Raw genomic sequence first — 21,222 nt, forward strand, 5'->3', positions numbered from 1 at the left:
TTAAGCAGTAATTAAAAATTACTTTGAAGATTTTTACAAAAAATTTCTGTATTAATACATACTTAAATACTCAAAAAAGAAAAAAAAACTTCATACAAAAAAAATGTGTAATGTCAATCTCTAGGTAAGATGATGTCAAAGGGCTAATTGAATGCTGTTTTAGTTAACCTAACCTTAACCATCTTTTCTCTTTAAAAAATACTGCAACTGCATCTTATATTTCAAAATCGTTCATTTACCAAAGGGCATCTCCGCAACACCTAAACCCTTAACCTTTTCCACCCATTTCTGCCCTGTTTTCCCTGCATAATTTACATGTAAAAACTACGAATGTGTAAGAGTCCTGGTTACCCAATGTCCTTCAGGTCATTCTCCTGACTCCTGGCTACTTGACTGCTGCGGAACTTTTGCGCTTTTGTCGTGGTTTTCATTATCCCTTGCCGATTGGCTTTTTGCTGCTCATAAGCCCCAGCAACCCTTTCCCTTCCGCTGTGCCCATTTTGGGTCCACCTCAAAGCCGGGCTGCAACTGACACATTTGCCAATATTGACTGTACACAGTGGACCAACATCCAGCCACTCGCTTTATAGAATTTGCAGCCGCCTCTTAGTTTTTCCCCTCATTTCCGGCTCTTTCGGCCTATGCAAACAAAGCGTCCTTACTCGACTCGCTCTTTTTACCACTCATTAGTGACAATTTTCTTGTAGTTGACATTTGCCACGCCCTCCTCGCCCCCACACTTTGCGGTTGCAGGACAAAGTTTTTGTGCTTATACCACCATCTCGCCCTTCTCTCCTTTAAAGTCAGACGTTTAAAGTCAGACAGGGAAAAACAAGAAAATAAAATCTCTATGTTTTGAGGCACGTATATATGTTGACGGGCAGGTGAGGCTGGAAAAAAAGAATAGATGAACAAGGCCTGCTAGGACGATGAATTTTTGATAGAAAACCAATTAATTGGAAAAATTAAAATCAAATATTTGCCATAGCGCTTGAACAACACATCACTGGAAACCACAGAAAATAGCACAAGAAAAAATGCAGAGCAACACAGACAAAAAACTATCAGGAGATCAATTCATTTTATAGTCGCAAGTTTAGAAATCAAATTTCTTACAATTAGGCTAGTCCAAAATAGTCAGCTAAACAAAAAATTAAATAAAAACAGTGCCTTTATGCTTAACATAGATTTTGAAGATATTTAATAACAATAATTTTTAAAATCAATTAAATGTTTTTCCTTTTTATATTTGACAAAATTTATTGAATACTAATATATTGTTTGTGATAATTTATGCTAAAATCAAAGGATGTAGAATAAGAGCTACCTTAAATTTTGTTGGTGTCACTCAATATTTATATTTAACTAAAACCATATATTGTAAAAGTCTAGTTAGAATTTCTCATAAAGCTATGTTTCCACAGATTTGGAGTATAACTTATGTTTCTAACAATTAGGTTTTTTCAGTGCATAAAAAAAATATAGCTGAGTTGGTTGCTCTCTTTTTGTACGTTAGATCTAAGCATCGTCCTTCATTTATCCTTTCCCCAGTGCCAGAGTGTGAGTGGGGCAGGAACTCTCAATCAGCGCATGTTGGCGCCCACAAACTCACGTGCAAACACTTTACGACAGGGGCTTTCGCAGGGGCAGGAGAAACCGAGGTGGAGTAGGATCCGCACATCCAGGACACTCACATCCTCGTCCAGAGGGATGCTGCTCTCGTTTTGAAGTGCAATTTAGCACAGCCACAGATTTTCCTGCCCTTTCCGCCCTTCAGATGCTCTGCAAGTATGCGGTAATTAATGCAATGAGGGCGAGTTGGGGGAAATGGGGAAAGTGGGCGGGGGAAAGGTTAAGCAAGGTGTGTGCTACCGCTATATGAAAGGTGGTCTGAGATATTGACCATGCTATGCGGGAAAGAAGGGAAGGATAGCAGATACTTTAAGCTTGCACTTCTAGGACTCAAGCCTTAAGGATTATCGTTAATTAGATAGTCTCTTAATATTCCAAAAAAATAATAATCACATCACATTAAAATTCTTATAAAACCAGCTTATAGTTAACAATTAGTCAATAAATTCATAGTGATTTTAAGAATGATTCAATATACATTTTAAAGCAATAGCAACTTAATTCCAATCATTCTAATCTAAATTTTTCGTACTAAGAAAATCAATAAATATTAAACTTGTCCATTTATTTCATTAGTGTTGGAAATACAATTTTTTTTATTATGGCACAGCCATTTTATAATTTTTCTCAACAACTACCCAAACTTTCTGAATGACATAAGCTAACATTTTTTATTCCTGTTATTTGATTACGTCTTAAGTCCTCCTCCTGTGTTATGCCAAGCCCCAATACTTTCTCCCTTATTCCCATCATAAATCCACTTCACCTACATTTTTGTAGAGCTTTAAGGGTCATTAACAAAGTGCAAGGTTCAATGCGCTCCGTAAACTGTTGTCCATGGTGTTGACTCCCACCGTAAATTTTACTTTAAGGAAGCGGTAGAAAAAAGAGAATTCTTTAAGATTTCCGGCACAGGCAAATGATATAAACAAACACACAATTTGCGCCACTTAGCAGCAAATGGACGAGGCCATTAATAATTCCATTTTTTGGTAAGGTCAACCACAAAAAAGTCAAGGGACGGCAAACGAAAAAACAAAGCCAAAAACCGCCCAGATAATAAGGAAATATGACTTGAGGCGGACCGCAAGATGCTGCGACCACAAAAATGGGGTGGAGGAGGGGGAGGGCTGAGTGGTTGGGTGTTTTGGGTGTTTTGGGAGGCTGGCAGGGACATATACTAGTAAGCGTGGAGAGACGGGTCTTGTAAAACAAGCCAGCAACAAGAACAACACAACACAAAACAATAAATCGAGCGGGGAGAAAGCCAAGCAGAAGGCGCTCTCATAAACAATGTAATAATAAGGCCAACGTTGTGCGAGAACTGGGCTTCGACTTGAGCGCCAGAAAGTGACTATCCCCCCATTCGTATAAATCTTACCCAAAGCCCGGGGATTCCTCTAATTGCCGGCCATTAGAAAAATGTTAATTGTCATTAAACGGGGATGCCCAGACATTTTCCAGGGATAACCATTAAGGAATCGGAAGTGACCGGGATATTGATGAACCGTATAATAAAATTAACACTCATCGGTGTTCGTTTTTGTCCATTTAGACAACTTCCAATTCCAGCGGAAAAATTCCAATTCGAATTCAATTAAGTTGGCTGAATTTAATTTTCCAATTTCATTTTACACCCGCATTTTTTTTTCACTGCTCACTCAGTGTGACAGGATAATAAGCTGGATGAACTGTCATGAACATTTTTAATTAAATTCAATATCCAAGATCTTTGTTCTGGTACATTTTTGTTTGTCTTTCTATAATGACGAGGGAGAAAATGGAAGACGGAAATATGATTGCAAATAATTGCATAGGTTCTGGATGCTGTAATGAAAAAAGATGGAAAAAAGTTTGGTTCGACAAAAAGCATGCATTTGCAAAATTAAATTTATGCAGAAGTTTTATTTAAAGGCTTAACAATTTATTAGTTTAACTAAAAATTGTTGTTTATATTTTTTTTAGTTAAACAAATTAATAGCTTAAATGTTTTATGTCAATTTACTATTGACTTGTTAACGTTAATCACCATTGGAAAAGTTGGTTTTACAAATTGTGTTGCAAACAAGGGCAGCCAAATTGTGGCGAGCATTTTTTTTAGATGTCCCTTTGGCTTTGTATTCTTGGCCGTCCACCACGATTCCCATTTCGAACACCTCATTCGGCGTTTTGCCGGTGCATCCCAAATATTCGTAAATAGAATTTGGGCGTAAGTGAGAAAGAACCACGCCGGGATGCATGGTCTTCCAACCGAAGGGTAACTCCGAGCGTTCATCCGACTGCTCTGGAACATGGAAACCTTCCATCTTCCACTCCTTAAAAAGTTTGTAAAGGGCAAACGAGGCCAGCTCTATCATGGGCATATCATCTTCTTCTATTTCATTTGCATTATGTTGCATAGCGGTGAGTTTGTCAATGATTATGCCGCGCAAAGCCTTCTCGCAGGCTCTTTTTTTGGCAAAGGCTACAGAAGGACCCTCGCCAAAGTACTGCTTTGAGTTCACGGTCAAATGGGTCGTGAACTGACCGTCATGGTAGCGTTTATTGGCAATGCGGCTGATGATCACACCCTTTAACTCATTAAGGACCATCGGGGCGTCCTTGGGGACCAAGCACTGGCGCAGTTGGCGGTTCATGTCCAAATTCCAATCAGTCGATTTCTCGCTCCCTTTGCCGATTTCCTTACTGGTGTCCACGGAAAGTTCTCCGCTCGAATCCATCTGATGCCCAAGTTCACTCACATCGCTGGAATTATCCTCTGATTCATTCATAAAGGTCATTGATATACCGCTGGTGTCCACGGCAAGTGAATCAGGATCAGAAGATTGGATGCGATCCTCGTCAGCGAAAATTTCAACAGAAGGATCCAAAGACGAAATGGGATCTTCAATAGCCACTGTTAACAGAAAAGTCGAAATTCAGAATGGGATTACAAAGTTGCTTGAGGGTTTATTCATATTCGAAAACATGAGCTTATAAAAGGTATATGTATGAGCTTATAAGAAAAAAAAAAGGAAGTTATTGGACAAAATTTGGGGTCGAAAGAGCCCTAACTTTAGATTCTTTTCAATCGTTTCTGGTTTTCAGAAAAACTGAATGGTAACATTAGTTCCGGCTGATGCAGCAGATATGATGATTTATGGTTATGATTTGGTTATGATTCATGACAGTATTATAAATCTTACCCGAGGTCGAAGCTAGAACCGAATTTTGATCCTCTTGGACACTATTTTTCCCATCAATAGCATCTGGCTTACCAAAAGAACATGGAGCCTGGAGGGTCTCATCAATTGCAGCTCGTAGCTGGTTATCAGAAAAAACTGAATGGTAAATATTATTACATTAGGCTATTATTCATGACAGTATTATAAAACTTACCCGAGATCGAAGCTAGAACCGAATCTTGTCTCTCCTGGACACTTTTTTCCCCATCAATAGCAGCTAGTTCAATAAAAGGATTAGGTGCTGCCATGGGAGCAGCTAATTCTGAAGAAATATTAGAAATCAGAGCCATGGCGGCATCATCAGTTCCACCTGGAATCGGAGCAGAAACCACATCCTGTTTCACTGGTTCACCATTCTCCGTCGACGGCCACGGCTCGTTTTTGGCATTTGAATCTTCAAGTTCGTCGGAAACCATTTTCTTAATGATAGGCACATCTGAACCACAAGCACGCTTCATTTTTCTTTTTTTACGATCTCCTGTATTTTTTTTTAGACTTATTTAATGTCACCTCGAATGCCCTGTCACTTCGATGTCAATGACTTGTGATTATTAGACTTCAACAGTTCAGTGTGACCGTGCGCTATCAAAAAGCTGCAGACAGAATAATCAAGGTAACAGCATAATGATATAAAAAATGCAAGATTTAAAATTGTGCGTTATCGCATGAATGAATGTTAATAAGGAATGTTAATAATAATAATTTAAAAGCTATAAAGCAACAGAATAGGGTCTGTAGGAATGTGTTAGTTATAGTAAAAATAAATTTAGAGTTTACTAGAAAATCAAAAAAAGAAATGAACAAAATTTATAACTCTGTTTTTTTTATTGAATAATGACTATTTTGGTCCCTGGCTTAATTGTTTTTAATCACATACAAAATTTAGATATTTTAAAGAATATTAATTTTTGGAAATATTTGCAGGAGTATATAATAAAATTGATTTAGAAGAAAAAACAACGATTTTTTAATTGAAATCCAATTGTGGGTTAGGGTCAAAAAGTCGAAACTTTTCCAAAGTAAGGTCAATTTGCTAGGCATTCATTTTTGACGATTCTATCACCTGCTGCATGTTTTGCACTCCGAACAGTCAAACAGATCGATAGCTCAACCCGTACCTTTTCGCAGGACCCCCATCGTTTATCATTGAACCACTCGATGGACTTGCAATTCACATGGCTCGATGGCAAACGGGAGGGGATAAAATAGTTGGCGTGGCCATAATTGCTAAGCGCCTATAAAGTTGCCCTTGGTGTATTATGGGCCACAACAAGTTGGCCTGCACTTTCAGTTCGTGCACTTGCCAGAGGCCAAAAAGTCAGCAACGTGTTGGGTCTGCCACAAAAACAAGAACCCGGCCAAAAAAAAAAAGACAGGGGCACAACACGGCGCGAAATTCAGCTAAAATAGAAGCGTTAAAATATTTCCAACATTTTCCCGCTTTAAAAGAGCAAAAACCAAAAAAATAAATGGGAAAGAACAGGAGGGGGAAAGTTAGCACTGCCGTCTATGGACCAAGAGCAGCTGATCCTGGCCAAAGCTTTTACATTGGTGACTTGGAGCGGAAATTATGTAAATTTAAGTGTTGGGCGCTGCTCCGCCCATCGCCCCGTTTTTGAGCAATGAAAACATGAAAGCAAAAATCCACACAGCGAAAAAAAAAGAACGTGGAAAAGATGCCAACAAATAACCAATAAAAAGCAACAAGCAACGAGCCATGGGGGCGAAAGGAAAACAGCATAAAGTTGTGCTTGGGAAAATTCGTACGTTTGGTTTGGAGTTGAGTTTTCCCTTGTTTTTCTACGGGGGTGAGGGCAGTATTGGTCCTGGGCCCGGCAACAAAGTTTTCGTAATTGTTTTTGCATTTTGCGGCGCACACATTCGGCCGGGAGTGGAAAAGCGGGGCCCAAATGTGTCCTTTGGTGTATTAAAAAGTTTCCTGTTTTTTTTTCTTTTTAGAGGGCGAGGAGCTGGCCAAACATTTGCTGCCGTCGGGTCGTGGTCCATTGCCCATTAACATTTTATATGCAATTATGATTATTTTACCATTGTGCATTTGCGATAATCTTTGGGGAGCAAACGTTGAAAGTAAAGTTGGGCAGGCAAGCGGAAAATTTAATGGGCTTCAATCGCTCCGAACTGGGCTTAAAAGGGAATTTAGGGGGCAAAAGACAGAGACAAGCACAATCGATAAATGTTTGAGAATGTGGAAGCTGGCTTGGAACTGCAATCACATTGCAGCCACATGTTGCAGAATGTAAATTGAATCGGTGGAGAATTCAATTGGTTTATGCAGTAATTTTTAAAAGGTTACAAACGAGGAGAAATTGGTTTAGTAGTGCTTACTTTTATATATTTTTATATTATATATTTTTGTCATAATAGTGTTAAAAATGTGTGAACATTCAATCATTAAAAATAAGAGATGCTAGTATTTTCCTTTTAAATATTCTTTATTTTTCTAAATTAGTAAAAAGATAATTTTTGATTGGAATTTTGTTTGAATCTCAAATAAATTTTTTTTTAATTTTTCTATGTTAGTTTTTTACTAATGCTGTTTTGGTCTCTTATTGGAATTTGGTTTGTATTTCAAAGAAATTTTAAGTGTACATTACTTTGATTATGATTGTCCAAAGAAGCTTATATTTTTATCTATTAAATTTGATTAATTAATTAGGACTCGAAAAATGCGTTAACACATATTGTTTTTGGTCATCAATTTGTGGTTCCTTTTCATAACCTATACAAAACATTTTCAAAAACTTTCTATATCCCCATTTTCTATTCCATCTTTTCTAGACTAAGTTACAATGCAGACAATGGCCGTTCTGCACCCATTCTTTGAACCAACCTGAGTGACTGCAACCAGCAGCTATTCTGTGGTCATTAGCCCAAACCAAACTTGACTTCTACTCTGGTCTGAGATTTTCTGCAGAATTTGCAAAAAAAAGACAGTACTAGAAGTAGCAGATGACAAGAGAATGTGAAGGGGTAAAAATGTATCCACAAAATGCGACGGCGACACAAATCTTCTTTATTGCTTGCTACGTTTTGCATACACAGCCTGTCCTGTTACACTGAGAAGAAAAATTTGCATTTAAAAATATAATATCGGTAAGAGGGGGGTAAGAAGTCGTACATGTTTTGGTGACAAATAGTTCAGTCGGCATATCTGAAATAAATTCTAAACGCACTTTTATGGATTTTCTATATGGACGTCTTTGGGTAACTCAATACCAACAATAAATAAATTGGTTTAAAATTCAGGTTACATTTCTCCTCAGTGAACCATGCTCCTTTGTGTTAGTGTTAGTGTCCTGCCTGTGTCTGACTGTGGACTTTGACAAGAGGACATTAGGCTGGGTCCTGGACAAACAACTAATGGCCTTTCGTGGACATTTTCCCTGGTCACAGGTGCTCGGGCTTACCTACGCCCAGGTTGTTTTAAATTAAAAATCTATAGGTACGCAAAAAGGCAACGAGGGCCAACATGCTAAATATTCTTTACATGCTTGATCTAAATTCTTGTGATTTATGCTTGGGTTCCATTCGATAATTTTATTGGTTTTGTACGAGCTTTGGTGCTGATGCTGCTGCTGGAATATTGCTCATACGCTACATTGCCCGTCCAGCGTAACTGAGAGTCCACATGAGCGGATATTCTCTAATGTTGACTTGATTATCAACAGTCGCTGCACATCTTGCATGTTCGCAGTTGGTGCTGCATGTTGCAGCTGGCATTTGACAGCTGATGATGTTGCACATTTCCCTCTGGTCGGTGAGTTTTTGGCTCCATTCTGTCCAACTCTCGTCGGTTGCCATGACCAGACCAATTATGCAGAGCTGACTAGGAAGTCCAGAAATTAAAAGGGACTGAAATGGTACTTCTCTGCAAAAATCATTCGTCTTGATAGGAATTTTAATATTCCACCAAAAATGGAGTTGCTGCTTTCATATTTTAACATAATCCCAAAAACAATTGCATGTATTAAACAAAACATTTGATTGTTCCAATAGGTCAATCTAAGGTTATTTTATGTTAAAAAGATTTACCAAAAGAGTAAGAAATACATTATTTGTATATCAAAATATTATATTACCCCGACTAAAAAATTAAAAAAAAAATAATTGTGAGTATGTTTTAAATACTAATGTGAAATATTTTAGCATAAGTCGAACATTATTTTATTACTCCTTTTAAGGGCAACTTGCTACCTCGATTTGCACTACATTTGCTCGTATGTGTCTTTTGGGGTCTCCTAAAGCACTTAGGATAATTTTTAAGAATTTTTCAGGGACGCTCCGGCAGCACTTACCTTATCAGGAGGCACAGTCTGGGAGCTGGAAGCTGAATGCTCCACTATCAGGTAGCTGGGGCAACTCTGTGCAGCCAAGTGGTGAAAAGTATTCACATTAATTCAAGCAAAAATAAATTATAAAGGCAAAGGGCCTGCCTGCCCCCTCGTTGTCGGCGACTTTTCGCTGCGTTGTGCATTTTATGACGTTTAATGTGTTTCTGCTGTCAGCAGCAGAAGTTGCAGTCGCTGCCGCCGTCGACGTAGATGCAACTTTTAACTTGTGTTGTCGTTTTTTGTGCTGCCGCGTTGAGTGCATTTTGTTGATTTATAATAAAATAATGTAAAAATATTACACAATAATGAATGCGCCGCGCATCCCGCTCGCTTTCTCCCACTTGCCTTCGGTCCTGCTCTGTCTCTTTCTTTGTCCTTCTTTTTCGGGATGAAATATGAAACAAGGAAATGCTCGAGGTGGAAAAAAGTTTCAGCCAAGAATATGAAATATGCGAGAAATAAAACTTTTAACTAAAATTATATATGTATATAGCCCCTGCGTCTATCCACTTACATATGTTGCTCATGGTAAGGTGTGTGTTTGTGTTTGTATTTGTCATGTTGTTTACGTTCACTTCTGGGCCATATTTCTTTCGTGCGAAACTACACGATATATTTTTGCGGTTTGTTACTGCTGAAATACGCTCACAAAATATGTTGTAATATCGGTGAACGATGAATTGTTTTTGTATTTAGCAGACAATTTTTTTACTTTATTGACATTTGTATTGTTATTGTCAAAAATTGAAGGAATTTACCTGAAGATACACAATTTGAGCTTTAATGCTTTAAGAAATCCTTAAATATGTCAAAGAATATTCAGGAGATACCGATACCGATTTATTTTTGAGCTTAAATGCTCATTAAAAGATGAAGTGTTGTTTCAGATGAATAAACTATTGCGGATCTGATCATCTTTTAAATATATTTGACTCCATTTTAGTAAGCTCAAAATGTTTAACCATCATTTTGAATTATTTTATTTTAAATTATTAATAACATATAAAAATTAAATTTAAAACTATAATAAAGATTTAGTATTCTTCTCCTAGTTAAGAAGCTTCATTCCATAAACCTTATTGGGTTAGAGTAACTGGCAACTTTACCCACAAGGTCCCCTAACTTTCCCGCACTCAAAGTCAACACATACAGCTCACATTTTGATGCGCTTCGAGATCGTGGAGTCCTTGCAACTTTATCGCGCCAGAAATTGCATCATATTTCACGGACCTCAGCGTGACAACAAAATATATATATATAAGTAATACTCGTACGTACTACATATATTGCTGAAAAAAAACCGCTCACACAAAATGCTCGGGAAAGGTAACTTTACTCACCTGGCACCGTGAGGGGCCAACTAAGACGTCTGTCAGCGCGTAGAAGCGAACGAGCAAGGAAAAAAGTTGTCAAAAGTTTCGCGCCACACGGCGTATGAGTAATGCCAAGTCAGAGATACTTTAAGAATTGCACAATTTATTAAGAATACCCGCGTTTGATTATAATTTATAACGACACTCGTTCAGAGCGCAATCTTTGGCATAATTTTGAAAATCCTGAAATAAACTTTGAGCATGCACATAATTAATGAAAGACCAAATGTCGTCTTCAGCATCGTGTGCAAAAGGAGCATCCTGAGCGCGTCCAGTTACAGATGCATCACAGGAGCAGAAGGAGCATAAAGACGCAGCAGAAGCAGCATGCAAAAGGGAGTAAACAAAGTGTAATTAAAAACTACTTAGCGAAAGACCTAGCCCTCTACTTCTTTCAGCCCACCTGGAGAGTCAGACCCACCTGCGATAAATAGTTTTGCGCTGCTGTAATTTATTATCGTTAGCGCTATCCTTGAAGAAGTAGCGCCTGATGCCGCTGAGGTATGAGCGGAAATATTCGCTCCAATTAATCGTCGCAATGTTAAACTGCAGCACTGAACGCTCCTCGTGCGGCAGCAGCTCGTTCAATTCGTCAATGTTGCGATGGGCGAACTTCCACTCCTTCAATCCGAACCAAGCCATCATGTCGATAATGCGAGATATCTTCTTGTACGCCTTCACATAGCTGTATGTCGGAAAATTCACCAGATTTTTGAACAGTTTTTATAAATTAATAATTTTATCTATTACCTAATGTCATCTTATTTCTTTAAAAAAATGTATTTCTTTGTGAAAGATTAATTTTGTTATAAATAAAATAGTCACACAAATTATATACCTATATACTTAAAATAATACAAGGTAGGTAAACCATATAAAGTTTATTTTGAAATAAAAGAAAATAATTTAATTTTCACTAGTTTCTCATTATGTAGAGGTGCAATAACGCGCATAGGTTCAGAACGGAAGAAGAGATTGCTGTCAATATGTTTGCTAATTGAGGGGAGCTGGTGTTGAGCAAAGCAGTCTGGTTACGGTCCACCTACATAAATAAATGGCAAATCTAATTGCAATTTGTTAAATATAACGTATACGCCAACAACTAAGAAGTTGCCAAGAGACTTGACTGAATGGAAACGACATTCTCTGCTCTTATTTTACTTTGGCTAAGAGGTCAATACAATTTAATTAACTAAATGAAATGTATTTTAAATAAAAATTGGATACATCTCTACTGAAAAATAAATTGGTTGACAATATTATTTATGAACTGAGTATTTTCCGTCATTATATTGGGACTTTAACTCTGTGGAAGATTGTTTCTAAAATGTAAAATATAGAGATTACCGAGACTTTAACTTAAAATTCGATCTGCAAATAAATTCATTTTTTTAATGATACATTTAAAGATAATTAAGATCTACAAGTATAATATACTATTTACGTTCTCTTTCCTTGACTAGTAATAAGCATATATAGATGGTTCGTAACTAAAAACGTCTCTAATTTTTTAAATACTCCGTTATTGCCTTTTCACAGATATATATGGAAAACTTAATTTTCATTTCCATACATCATGTAGAACATTTTTTATGAAATTAATCGCTCTTGATTGCTTCTTTATCCTTAACAAACTCGATATCAGAAAATAAGCCCCCGATGGATACCCTGAATAGGTCATTCAATTGCCTTTCCATGTTCCATTTAAAATCCATTCAATGTAGCCGACCCCCGAAAACCCACACACCAACACATAGCCACCTCTGTGAACATATTCTCAATGGAGGCGGGGGTGGGCGTGGCCTGGGGTTGAGGGTGGTTGTATGTGAGAGCAGCTGAAACGATGTGTGAGTGTACTTACATGCGCTTTTGTCCGGTGACCATGGCAATTAAATCTAAAATATAAGCTGGGATATTGTGCAAGAAAAATGCAATTGCACAATGCAGAGGCTTCGATGGTATTATAACGTACGAGAAGCACCTGTGACAATAATGCGGTCGATCGAAGGATATATACATTCGAGTGGGCGAGAGGGGTCGTGGATATGGCGATTTCACCGATTCCGTGTGGTATTTGGGTTCGATTTGGTTTGGTCGACAATCCCCAGTTCGTTTTGTGTTTTTAGTTTGTGTACGTTGGATTCGTTTTAACGTAGTTTTTTTTTTTTGGTTTTTGTTCCGAATTTCGTTCAGGTTTCGTTGTTTCAAGGTATTAGCAGAGCATAGATAAATTTTCCGTTCACAAAAATTCGAAAATATTTAAGCATCAGATTAGACATGCATACAATACGGCAGGGATTCGTGTTGATTTTTTTTCCGGGATAAAATTCAATAAAGAATATTTATTTTCAGACCACACAGTAGTGTGTGAGTGTGTTAAACTCACCAAAGCGCCTTGTCGAAAGGTTCGTGAAATCCTTTGCGCGACAAGTGCATATACTGGCCCCAGGTTATATTGTTCACGTCGGACACGTAATTGTAGACGGGCAGCTCCGATTTACCATTAACTTTACATTCACGTAGCTTAAATCTGCGAAGTAAAATTATGGTAATTATTTCGGGCCAAGCTAAAAATTGGACCAATGTTTTAATAAGTGTTTCAAAATATAAAAATTACTTTAAGTAAATTAAAAACATGATTATGTAATTATTACGTATTTAATTGGTTTGTCCAAAAGAAAATATTGTAGATTAACCTTTTTTTTTTAATTTAAACCTAAATTTTTCAAAACTTAAATATAAATTAGAATGTGTAACACCTCTAGATACAAAGCCAGTACCAAAAATAATTAATTTAAAGTAAAAATATTTGGATTTACCATGAGTTTTTACCGGGTGTTATAAAAATAATACTTTTTCAAAATTAACTTAATTTTTTTTTTTTTTAATTTTGTGTATTTCAAATGTTAGAGAAGATATTTATTTATTATTTCAATCTAATAAACTAAAATACTTGTCTTTCAAATCCTGAAGTAATATTAAAATATTTCAATTTCCAATTATGCTAACAATATGAAAGTATACAAAATTTAAAAACCAATTTAATTATATTCTTCTCTCCCTTTTAAATATTACAATAAAGTATTTTATTAGGTCCAAAAAGTAAATAAAAAGCGTAAAAGAAAGCCAGTGAACTTTTTCCATTCTACTTTCGGTTTCCCACAGGTGATAGCCAGCGACCTTTGCACATCTTAATTTTTCCGCTCTTGGTATTTACAAATTTTCTCCTTTTTCCTGCCGCTCGCAAACAACCGAATGCTATCAGCTTGCGGTGCAACTCTTTACAACTTTTACACATCCTCTGGCACCGCTTCAGCAGGATGTCTGAGTGCTGGTGTGGACTAACCTTCGAGCTATATCCCAGGCGGTTGCTATCATGGCATTCACCACGTAATCGGCGGGCACCATATTCGCCTTGCAGCTGGCCGTGCCGTAAATGCAACGGACGAGTCCCCGGGCAGACCAAGTGCATAAACCTGATGGCCCGTACAAATTATCAGTCCAGCCGGGAAATGGATCCTTGTACGTTGACATTACTGCGAATAAATAAGAATTAATGGCTGCTTTGTTCGCTCCACCAGAGAATCGCAGACGGTGGAGGACTTTTACTGCGGCGACCGGGAGTTTCCTTGTTGATTTTAGCCAACGTCAAAGTGATAATGGTAGCGACCGGTCCGCCAGTTCAGTTCCCAATCTTCCACCCCACCAATTCCACCTCCGCCAACTCATTGCGAACTTCCCTTTCTATTTGCCATTTTGCTAACTGATATGCCTGACTCCCAATTGCAAGTTTTGGACTTGATTTTTTTTCAATATACTCTAGAGCAATGGGGTTACAATGTTTGGATAAAAATGGTTTTTGAAATATCTAAATAAGATATATAAATATATTAATATAATATATTTGTTCACTCATGAGTCAATGACTTGTAAATTATAAACAAATCTTTCTAAAGTACCAACTCCAAGTATCAGACAGGTTTAAAATTTTTTTTAAAATCAAATAACATCGTAAATGTGATTTTTCAATTAAACATCAAACAATCATATAATCGGGTTTTATTTAAAAATAAACTGTTAATGGAATACAAACTGAAATCGTTTATTAAAATAATTATTATAAAATGATCATTAGCGACTGCTTTTCGTTTGTTTAAGTATAATGGCCTTTCTATTTTTAAGTTAAGATCGAAAAAAAAATAATGATCCTGTTGTTCAATGTTGAACAATTCAAAATAAAAAACAATATTACATATTAATTAAAAATGTTTAATAAAAATTAACAAAATGTTTAATAAAAATTAACAAAGGAGTCTTAGATAATAATAAAAGTTTCTTATATTCATTAACTTAATTTAAAAGTAAGGGAATTTAGTTGTCATTTTCCATTGCCATCCTTGTTTGCACAGCCAGCTCTAAGCTGCATGAGGACGATGCTTTGGCATTTTTGTGTTAAAATAAATGAAAATTTGTTTGTGCTTTGTTTCTCGAGAGCTTCGGCAGCCAGAATCCCCCTCCCTTGAGCACTGAGGCGATGGGAAAACCAAGTCAGACATCCTCTGACTTTTTGTTACGTTTTGCTCGTTACGTTACGTTGCGTTGCAGCCCGAACAAAGAAGCAAACGAAATCACAAAAAAGACCCGAAAATATAAAAACTTTTTCCACATGCATTTATCTGGTAAGCCCTAAGTCCCCTCCCTCTCTCTCTTCTTCTATATCTCCTATCTCCTGCTACCGAATGTAGACAACTCTGTTGGCCATTTTTCACAAAATTTTAAATATTCCTTTTTCCTTGGCCAAAGAGATCCTCGGGGGATCTCTCCATGGCAGAGCAGGATATGTTCCTTGTGTGCTATGTTTACACAATGCCTGCCCCAGGGTATTTGTGCTAATTATCTGACAATTAGTTTGTTAAGTCAAGTCTGCAACCGCAATAAATATTCCGCACGCCACCCACTCACCTATGGGCGGTCGAAAGATGCCCGCCGGCATGTGGAATGCCCGATGATTCACCAGATTCTCGGCACACTTCTTGGTCATGGTGTAGGTGTTGGGCATTTGGCCAATTAGGCAGTGCCGCATCTTCTCCAGCGTTTCGTCGTCGAATGTGCGATAGATCTGCGGATATATACAAGCCCGTGAAAATATTTTCCAATTTAAATAAACTGTCATATCGCATATCAAATATGATATTCAGGATTTTTGTGTGGAACTTTTTTTGCGCGGTATACATTTGTTAAAAGGGTATATTTGGTTACAGACAGGGAAAGCTTTATCTTAAACATCCAAGCAAATTCTTTTTTTATGTTCCAATAAACGTAAAAAAAATATTTCATCTTCACATATTTTAAAATCTATTGTTGTTATAAATACCTAAAAAATGTTCTTAATTAAAGTTATATATAAAAGGGCTTTTCAATTTACATTAAGTGCATAAAATATCAACATTTAATTTTCGATAAAATGTTGAAATTCGATCATTAAATAATTTTCAACAATCTCTGATTTAAATATATTTAGTTTTACAGAGATTGTTGTAAAAGGTCAAAAATATCGAACAATTTCTTCTTTACTACTAAAAACTCTACCGATTGACCTACTTAAAAACAAAGAAACATACCTAAAAAGTAATTATTTTCCGGGCTAAATCATTTAAACTTTATATAAGTCGCCTTTCAGATTTTGAAAAAGTTGGTTTAGAGGATATATAATAGTCTTAAATAATTTGTTCTTGAAATTCCAAATGTGTTTTCTTGTATTCTTTTCAGGTATTTCATTTTTATGTGAGCGTTACCAACCTGCATGATTTTTTCGTAGCCAATTTCGTTCTCGTACACTTGTTCCTTGATGAATTTGCGATTGCAATTGCAGTAGAGTGTTGAAATGTGCACGAAGGACTGTGCCCACGGGAAAGATGAAATGGAGGGACCACCGAAATCGGGAGGGAAACACGCATGTCGAATGTTGATTGAATTGTGTTGGAAATTGTTTGCCCGCCAACGCCGTAAAATATGCAACACCCAAATAAGTTTGGAAATCGGGGAAAAAAGGAGAGAAAGAGAAAACAGTACGTAAATATTACAATTCATACGCAAATATTTTTGCATGTATTCAGACAGGGGAATTATGCATTTTGGTTACTTAAAAGCGCGATATGTGAATATTTAACGTATATTTTTCCGTTATTTATTTTCATTAATGGCAAAATGGCCATGCCGGGCATAATCGTGGGTTGATATTTAACGTAGGTGTCTTTAATCGGCTTTAAAACTATTTGCCCTGAATCAATATTAAACTCCAGCGTATTGATTACTGATATATTGGGTTTTTCGTAGAATTTGATAAATTGAGTTCAGTGATTTAAAATTGTATTTTTAAGAACCTCACCTTTAACTGTTTCATTTCCATTGTCAAATCGAGTATTTTTTTGGTGCCCAAAACATTTATGTCAATAGCGTCGCTCAGTTTCTCGTTGAATTTCACCGAAGCCACAACATTGAAGACAATCTACAGGCGAAAAAGATAAACCAGACCCACGAATTGTAATGCATATTAAAAATGAAAAGAACAAAAAAACGAGAGCTCAGCAGCACAGAAGCTCATGCAAAATGCACAAGAGATGTGCATACAAAGCAGCAACAGTCAGTGGTGTGAAGACAGTACTTGGGTTTTTATAGGTACATTCCTTGATGGGTTATTTTACTAGTTTTTCTTAAGTTTCAAACTGATCAATAGAAAATCAGGATAATATGTCATAGTATTAAACATTAGACAATATATATAGGAACGTCAAGTGGTTAGAGTAATTGGTTGGTATATGTTGGTATATACAAATCATAAGAAATATTAAAACTTACTTTTATTAAACTAAGGTTTTAAAAAATTTTATTTTTGAGAAAACTTGAAAAAAAATATATATGTTTTAGATCAAGATCATTGACATATAATGATCATGTACCTTGAGGTAGTGACTTTTTCATCACTGGCACAACCATTACTGCAACGATCTGCTGGGGAATGTTCGGCTGCGTTCTAAAAAGTCACACACAAAATGCTGAAAAAGAAGCTGTGGCAGATGGAACAGGTCCTGAAACAGGAACAGGAGCAGGAGCGGGAATCCTGCAGTGCGGCGCGTGCATTGAACATCGACAACAAAGCAATTTCAGCTTAAAACAGTGCAAGCGGACTCTAAGCAGACCGACCAGGCTCGAGTGACTTGTATGCAAAATGTTTTCGCAAACAGCATGGGAAACTGAGGGAAAATAAAAACGACCAACGGATGCGGATGAGGATGTGGATGTGGATGTGCCAGGATGGCAGGACAATGGCTCGCGCATGCCGAGCACTTGAAGCATGCACAGGAATTTTCATTTATTTATATATTGTGTTTTATAACCAACAGGAGGAGGAGCAACAGCAATAGCAACAGGAGCAGGAGCAGCCGCCCGCCAGGATGCTCTACACATTTTCACAGTTTTACGTGGCGGTGGGTATTTCAATTTTTGTTGAAAAGTAGAATATATATACATTTATATGCACATGCATACATATCGTGCGCCTCTTGTGATCAGCAAAACAAAACAAAAAAAATATGGGCGAGAAACGAAAGAAATAAACTGACTGCCTGGCTGGTGTTGTCGTAAACATTGCGCCTGCCTTTGGCATGCAACGTTTTACGTATACGTAATGCACATCCCAGAGAAGACGAGGGGAAGGTTGTGATAACCAGTGAAACACTTTGAAAAAATTTGACCTTATGCACTTTATTTTATGACTTTTAACCATTTAATGTCCTAAAATAATTATTTATTTTTTAATTTATAATTTTTAACAGCGATTTCAACAAAAGTGTAAAAATGTTTAAAGCTTGCTATTTTTGCTGTCGTTTAAAAGTCTTTTCTTGCCTTCTTTAATTTTGTAAATTTATAACTTTTTCATTTAAACTAAATCGATAGAATCGTATTAAAACAGCAATTTTTTGTAAAACTCAAATAGATAATAAAAAATTAAATAAATAAAAAATAAAATAAAATAGTTCAAAAATAATAATTAATAACGATAGGTAGGTATTAAAATAAATTAAATATAAAATATTTATGGAAATTATTCAGTTTATGGACAATGAAAACATTTGCTCACTTGACCAATATATATCGAATCTATTCAATGTTAGGAATTATATTTTTTTTGGTGTAAATAGATAGGAACAGACAGGAATCGAGGGAGCCATTCAGATAGCAAGCACAACAAAAGCCCATGCAAAGTTTCTCACACAAAAAGTCCATTGATTGAATTGCCAGCAGAAGAGTGGCAGAGGGACGTGGATGATGCGGCGACGAGAGGGACGGGAATGACTGGTAAAACATCAACAAAACTTACTCACCTGGACCTCAGACGAGAGCATTGCTCGGTCGGCGGAATCAATGTCCAGGTCGATGGCACTGTAATCAGCGCGTATCGGATGCACCTTCTCCAACAATTGCGGTGACTCCTCGCGCATCCTATTGAATATCTGTCGGAGGCAGTTGGTTGGGTTTTTATCCGACATTGTCCTTGCCTGCGGGAAGGAGAGCTTGACAGGCTCCCGCATCCTGGGCGCTGACACTTACCGATTCATTGAAAAAGCCCTGCAAGCGCTCCTGCACGCTCATGTTGTCCTTGCTGCGTATCAGCATGTAAATTTTACGCAATCCAAACGAGCGAAGCATTTTCTCTGTTAACACTTTGCCCACGAAACCCGTTCCGCCCGTAATGAGTACGGTGGCATTGCTATAGAAATCCGTAACCGGTGTCGCACTAACGGCACTCGAGTGTGGAATGGTGCCACTCCCGTCGACACTGTTTGTTCTCGTACTAGAGGACGCCTCCTGGAAGACCTGCTCCTCCTCGTCCTCCCCGGCCTCGTTGCCACTGCCACTGCCACCATTTCCATTGCTACTACGTCGCGAGGAGCTGGTGGACGAAAAAGCCTTGCGAGCAACTAAAAGACATTTTTGGGTCATTTTAAAATATTTTACCAAGGCATATAGTATAAATTAATATTATTGATTCAAATCAAATTAATTCATATCGACAGCATTATAATATATTTAACTTCATAAAATACTTGTTTTTGTTACTCGTTTCGCCGAATTTATAACACATTCCGATTTCTCATTTGAGATTTTTTCTGCTATTTTTTCACAAGGTGCAAGATATTATGTACAACTAAATTTGTATTTAAGCTGTTTGATAACTATGCTCTTTTTTCTTTATAAAAATCCAAAATTCGTATGTACTCTTTTAAATGTCATGATAAAAAAGCATAAATTAATAATTCATTCATAAAAGTTATGTAGATCCTCTGAACTTATGATTTTGACTCGTGAGGTTTATTAAATAATATTAAAGTAACACTTTGTGAAATTTTTCTTTGGTAGCAACTTTTTTAAACCTTTCCTTTATTCCTTAAGCTTTTATATTCAAATGTGATTTAACCATAGTTAGTTCCTTTATTAAGTTACTTCGATGTCTATACATCACTCACTTTTACTAGGATTTGCCTCATGCATGTTTTAAAATGGTATTAATTGTCCCAAAATCGAACCGTTCACTTCAAGGGTAAAAAGAACATTGACAAGTTTTCAATTTCAAAGCGGCTAAAAACTGGGATTTTAATCAATAAACGGCAGACATATATCGAAAAGATTTTCCCACCGCAAGTCAATTATATTAATATGAAGTACACACGATATATGTGTATCCATTATAACCCAATTACACTATACCTATTTGTGTGTAGAACGACCGCTTGCACTTTTCCCTGCAGGTATATACATATATTATTTGAAATGTGAGCTGTGCGGGGCCTGGCTGACATTGTGGTTGCATTTGACCCGATGACCTGGCCCGCAGGATGTCTGGCGAGAAAGAGATGGCGGATCAACCTGCTTCGGTCACGCCGCACTCTTTCACTCTTTCCCTCGTATTCCACCCGCTTGTTGAGCCATTTTAAACAATGTTAATTATTCAATTATCAACAGCCAATGCGGCTGCCATGTGACCGTGTGTCCTTCTAACTGCTTTTGACCATGTGTGGATGAGTGTGTGAGCCAGAGTGTGCGTGTCCCTGTCGGTGAGTCTCTGTCTGTGTGTGCATGACCATATCCTCCGTCACAGTTGGTTCTTGTTCGTCGCGTGCGAGAGTAGACAGCATATGTTGTTTGATTGCTAGCGAAAAACGAGGCAAGTCCAGCATACACGGATGTACTGAAAAAAAACACTCAGTAAACTAAAGATTAAAAATTGAAATTATTTATTTGTTAATTGTTATATGTCTGGCATTCTAGGAAAAGTTTGCAGGGTAATAATGCATTTAAATTTAATATAAGAATATAGCTTTTCAAATGTCATAAAAATATTAAAATTTTCAATTGACAAGTTTGACTTGTACGTTTTTCTTTCAGTACAAACACACATGGTTTCATACCTCATTGCGTGACATAGTTGTGGTTGTTGCTGCAGTCGTCATATATTTGTGGCAGTTGTCATTGTCCACATATAGACAGTCTGGTATGGCTTGCATTGGCATCCGTAGAAAAAAGTTGTTCTAATCGGTCGAGGGATGATTATGGCTTAGACACTTTAAGAGTTTAAATTTT

General features: G+C 37.0%; 2 protein-coding genes across 2 annotated transcripts; both read right to left on the reverse strand.

Moving 5' to 3' along the window:
- Positions 1–3,593: 3,593 nt before the first annotated feature.
- Positions 3,594–5,392, reverse strand: LOC108147417. The gene is made up of 3 exons (XM_017273855.2): positions 5,011–5,392; positions 4,818–4,952; positions 3,594–4,528 (listed from the first exon to the last, which is right to left on the reverse strand). The coding sequence occupies exons 1-3, from the start codon at positions 5,312–5,314 to the stop codon at positions 3,654–3,656; spliced, it is 1,314 nt and encodes a 437-aa protein (XP_017129344.1). The 5' UTR covers positions 5,315–5,392; the 3' UTR covers positions 3,594–3,653.
- Positions 5,393–10,703: 5,311 nt separating this feature from the next.
- On the reverse strand, positions 10,704–20,181 carry LOC108147397 (fatty acyl-CoA reductase wat). Its single transcript, XM_017273833.1, has 11 exons — positions 20,109–20,181; positions 19,192–19,562; positions 18,966–19,094; positions 16,970–17,089; positions 16,381–16,479; positions 15,544–15,700; positions 13,928–14,117; positions 12,968–13,111; positions 12,443–12,562; positions 11,003–11,266; positions 10,704–10,842 (listed from the first exon to the last, which is right to left on the reverse strand). The coding sequence occupies exons 1-11, from the start codon at positions 20,131–20,133 to the stop codon at positions 10,731–10,733; spliced, it is 1,731 nt and encodes a 576-aa protein (XP_017129322.1). The 5' UTR covers positions 20,134–20,181; the 3' UTR covers positions 10,704–10,730.
- Positions 20,182–21,222: the final 1,041 nt, after the last annotated feature.

Source organism: Drosophila elegans, unplaced genomic scaffold, assembly GCF_018152505.1.
Source record: "Drosophila elegans isolate 14027-0461.03 unplaced genomic scaffold, ASM1815250v1 contig_208, whole genome shotgun sequence".
NCBI classification, from domain to species: domain Eukaryota; kingdom Metazoa; phylum Arthropoda; class Insecta; order Diptera; family Drosophilidae; genus Drosophila; species Drosophila elegans.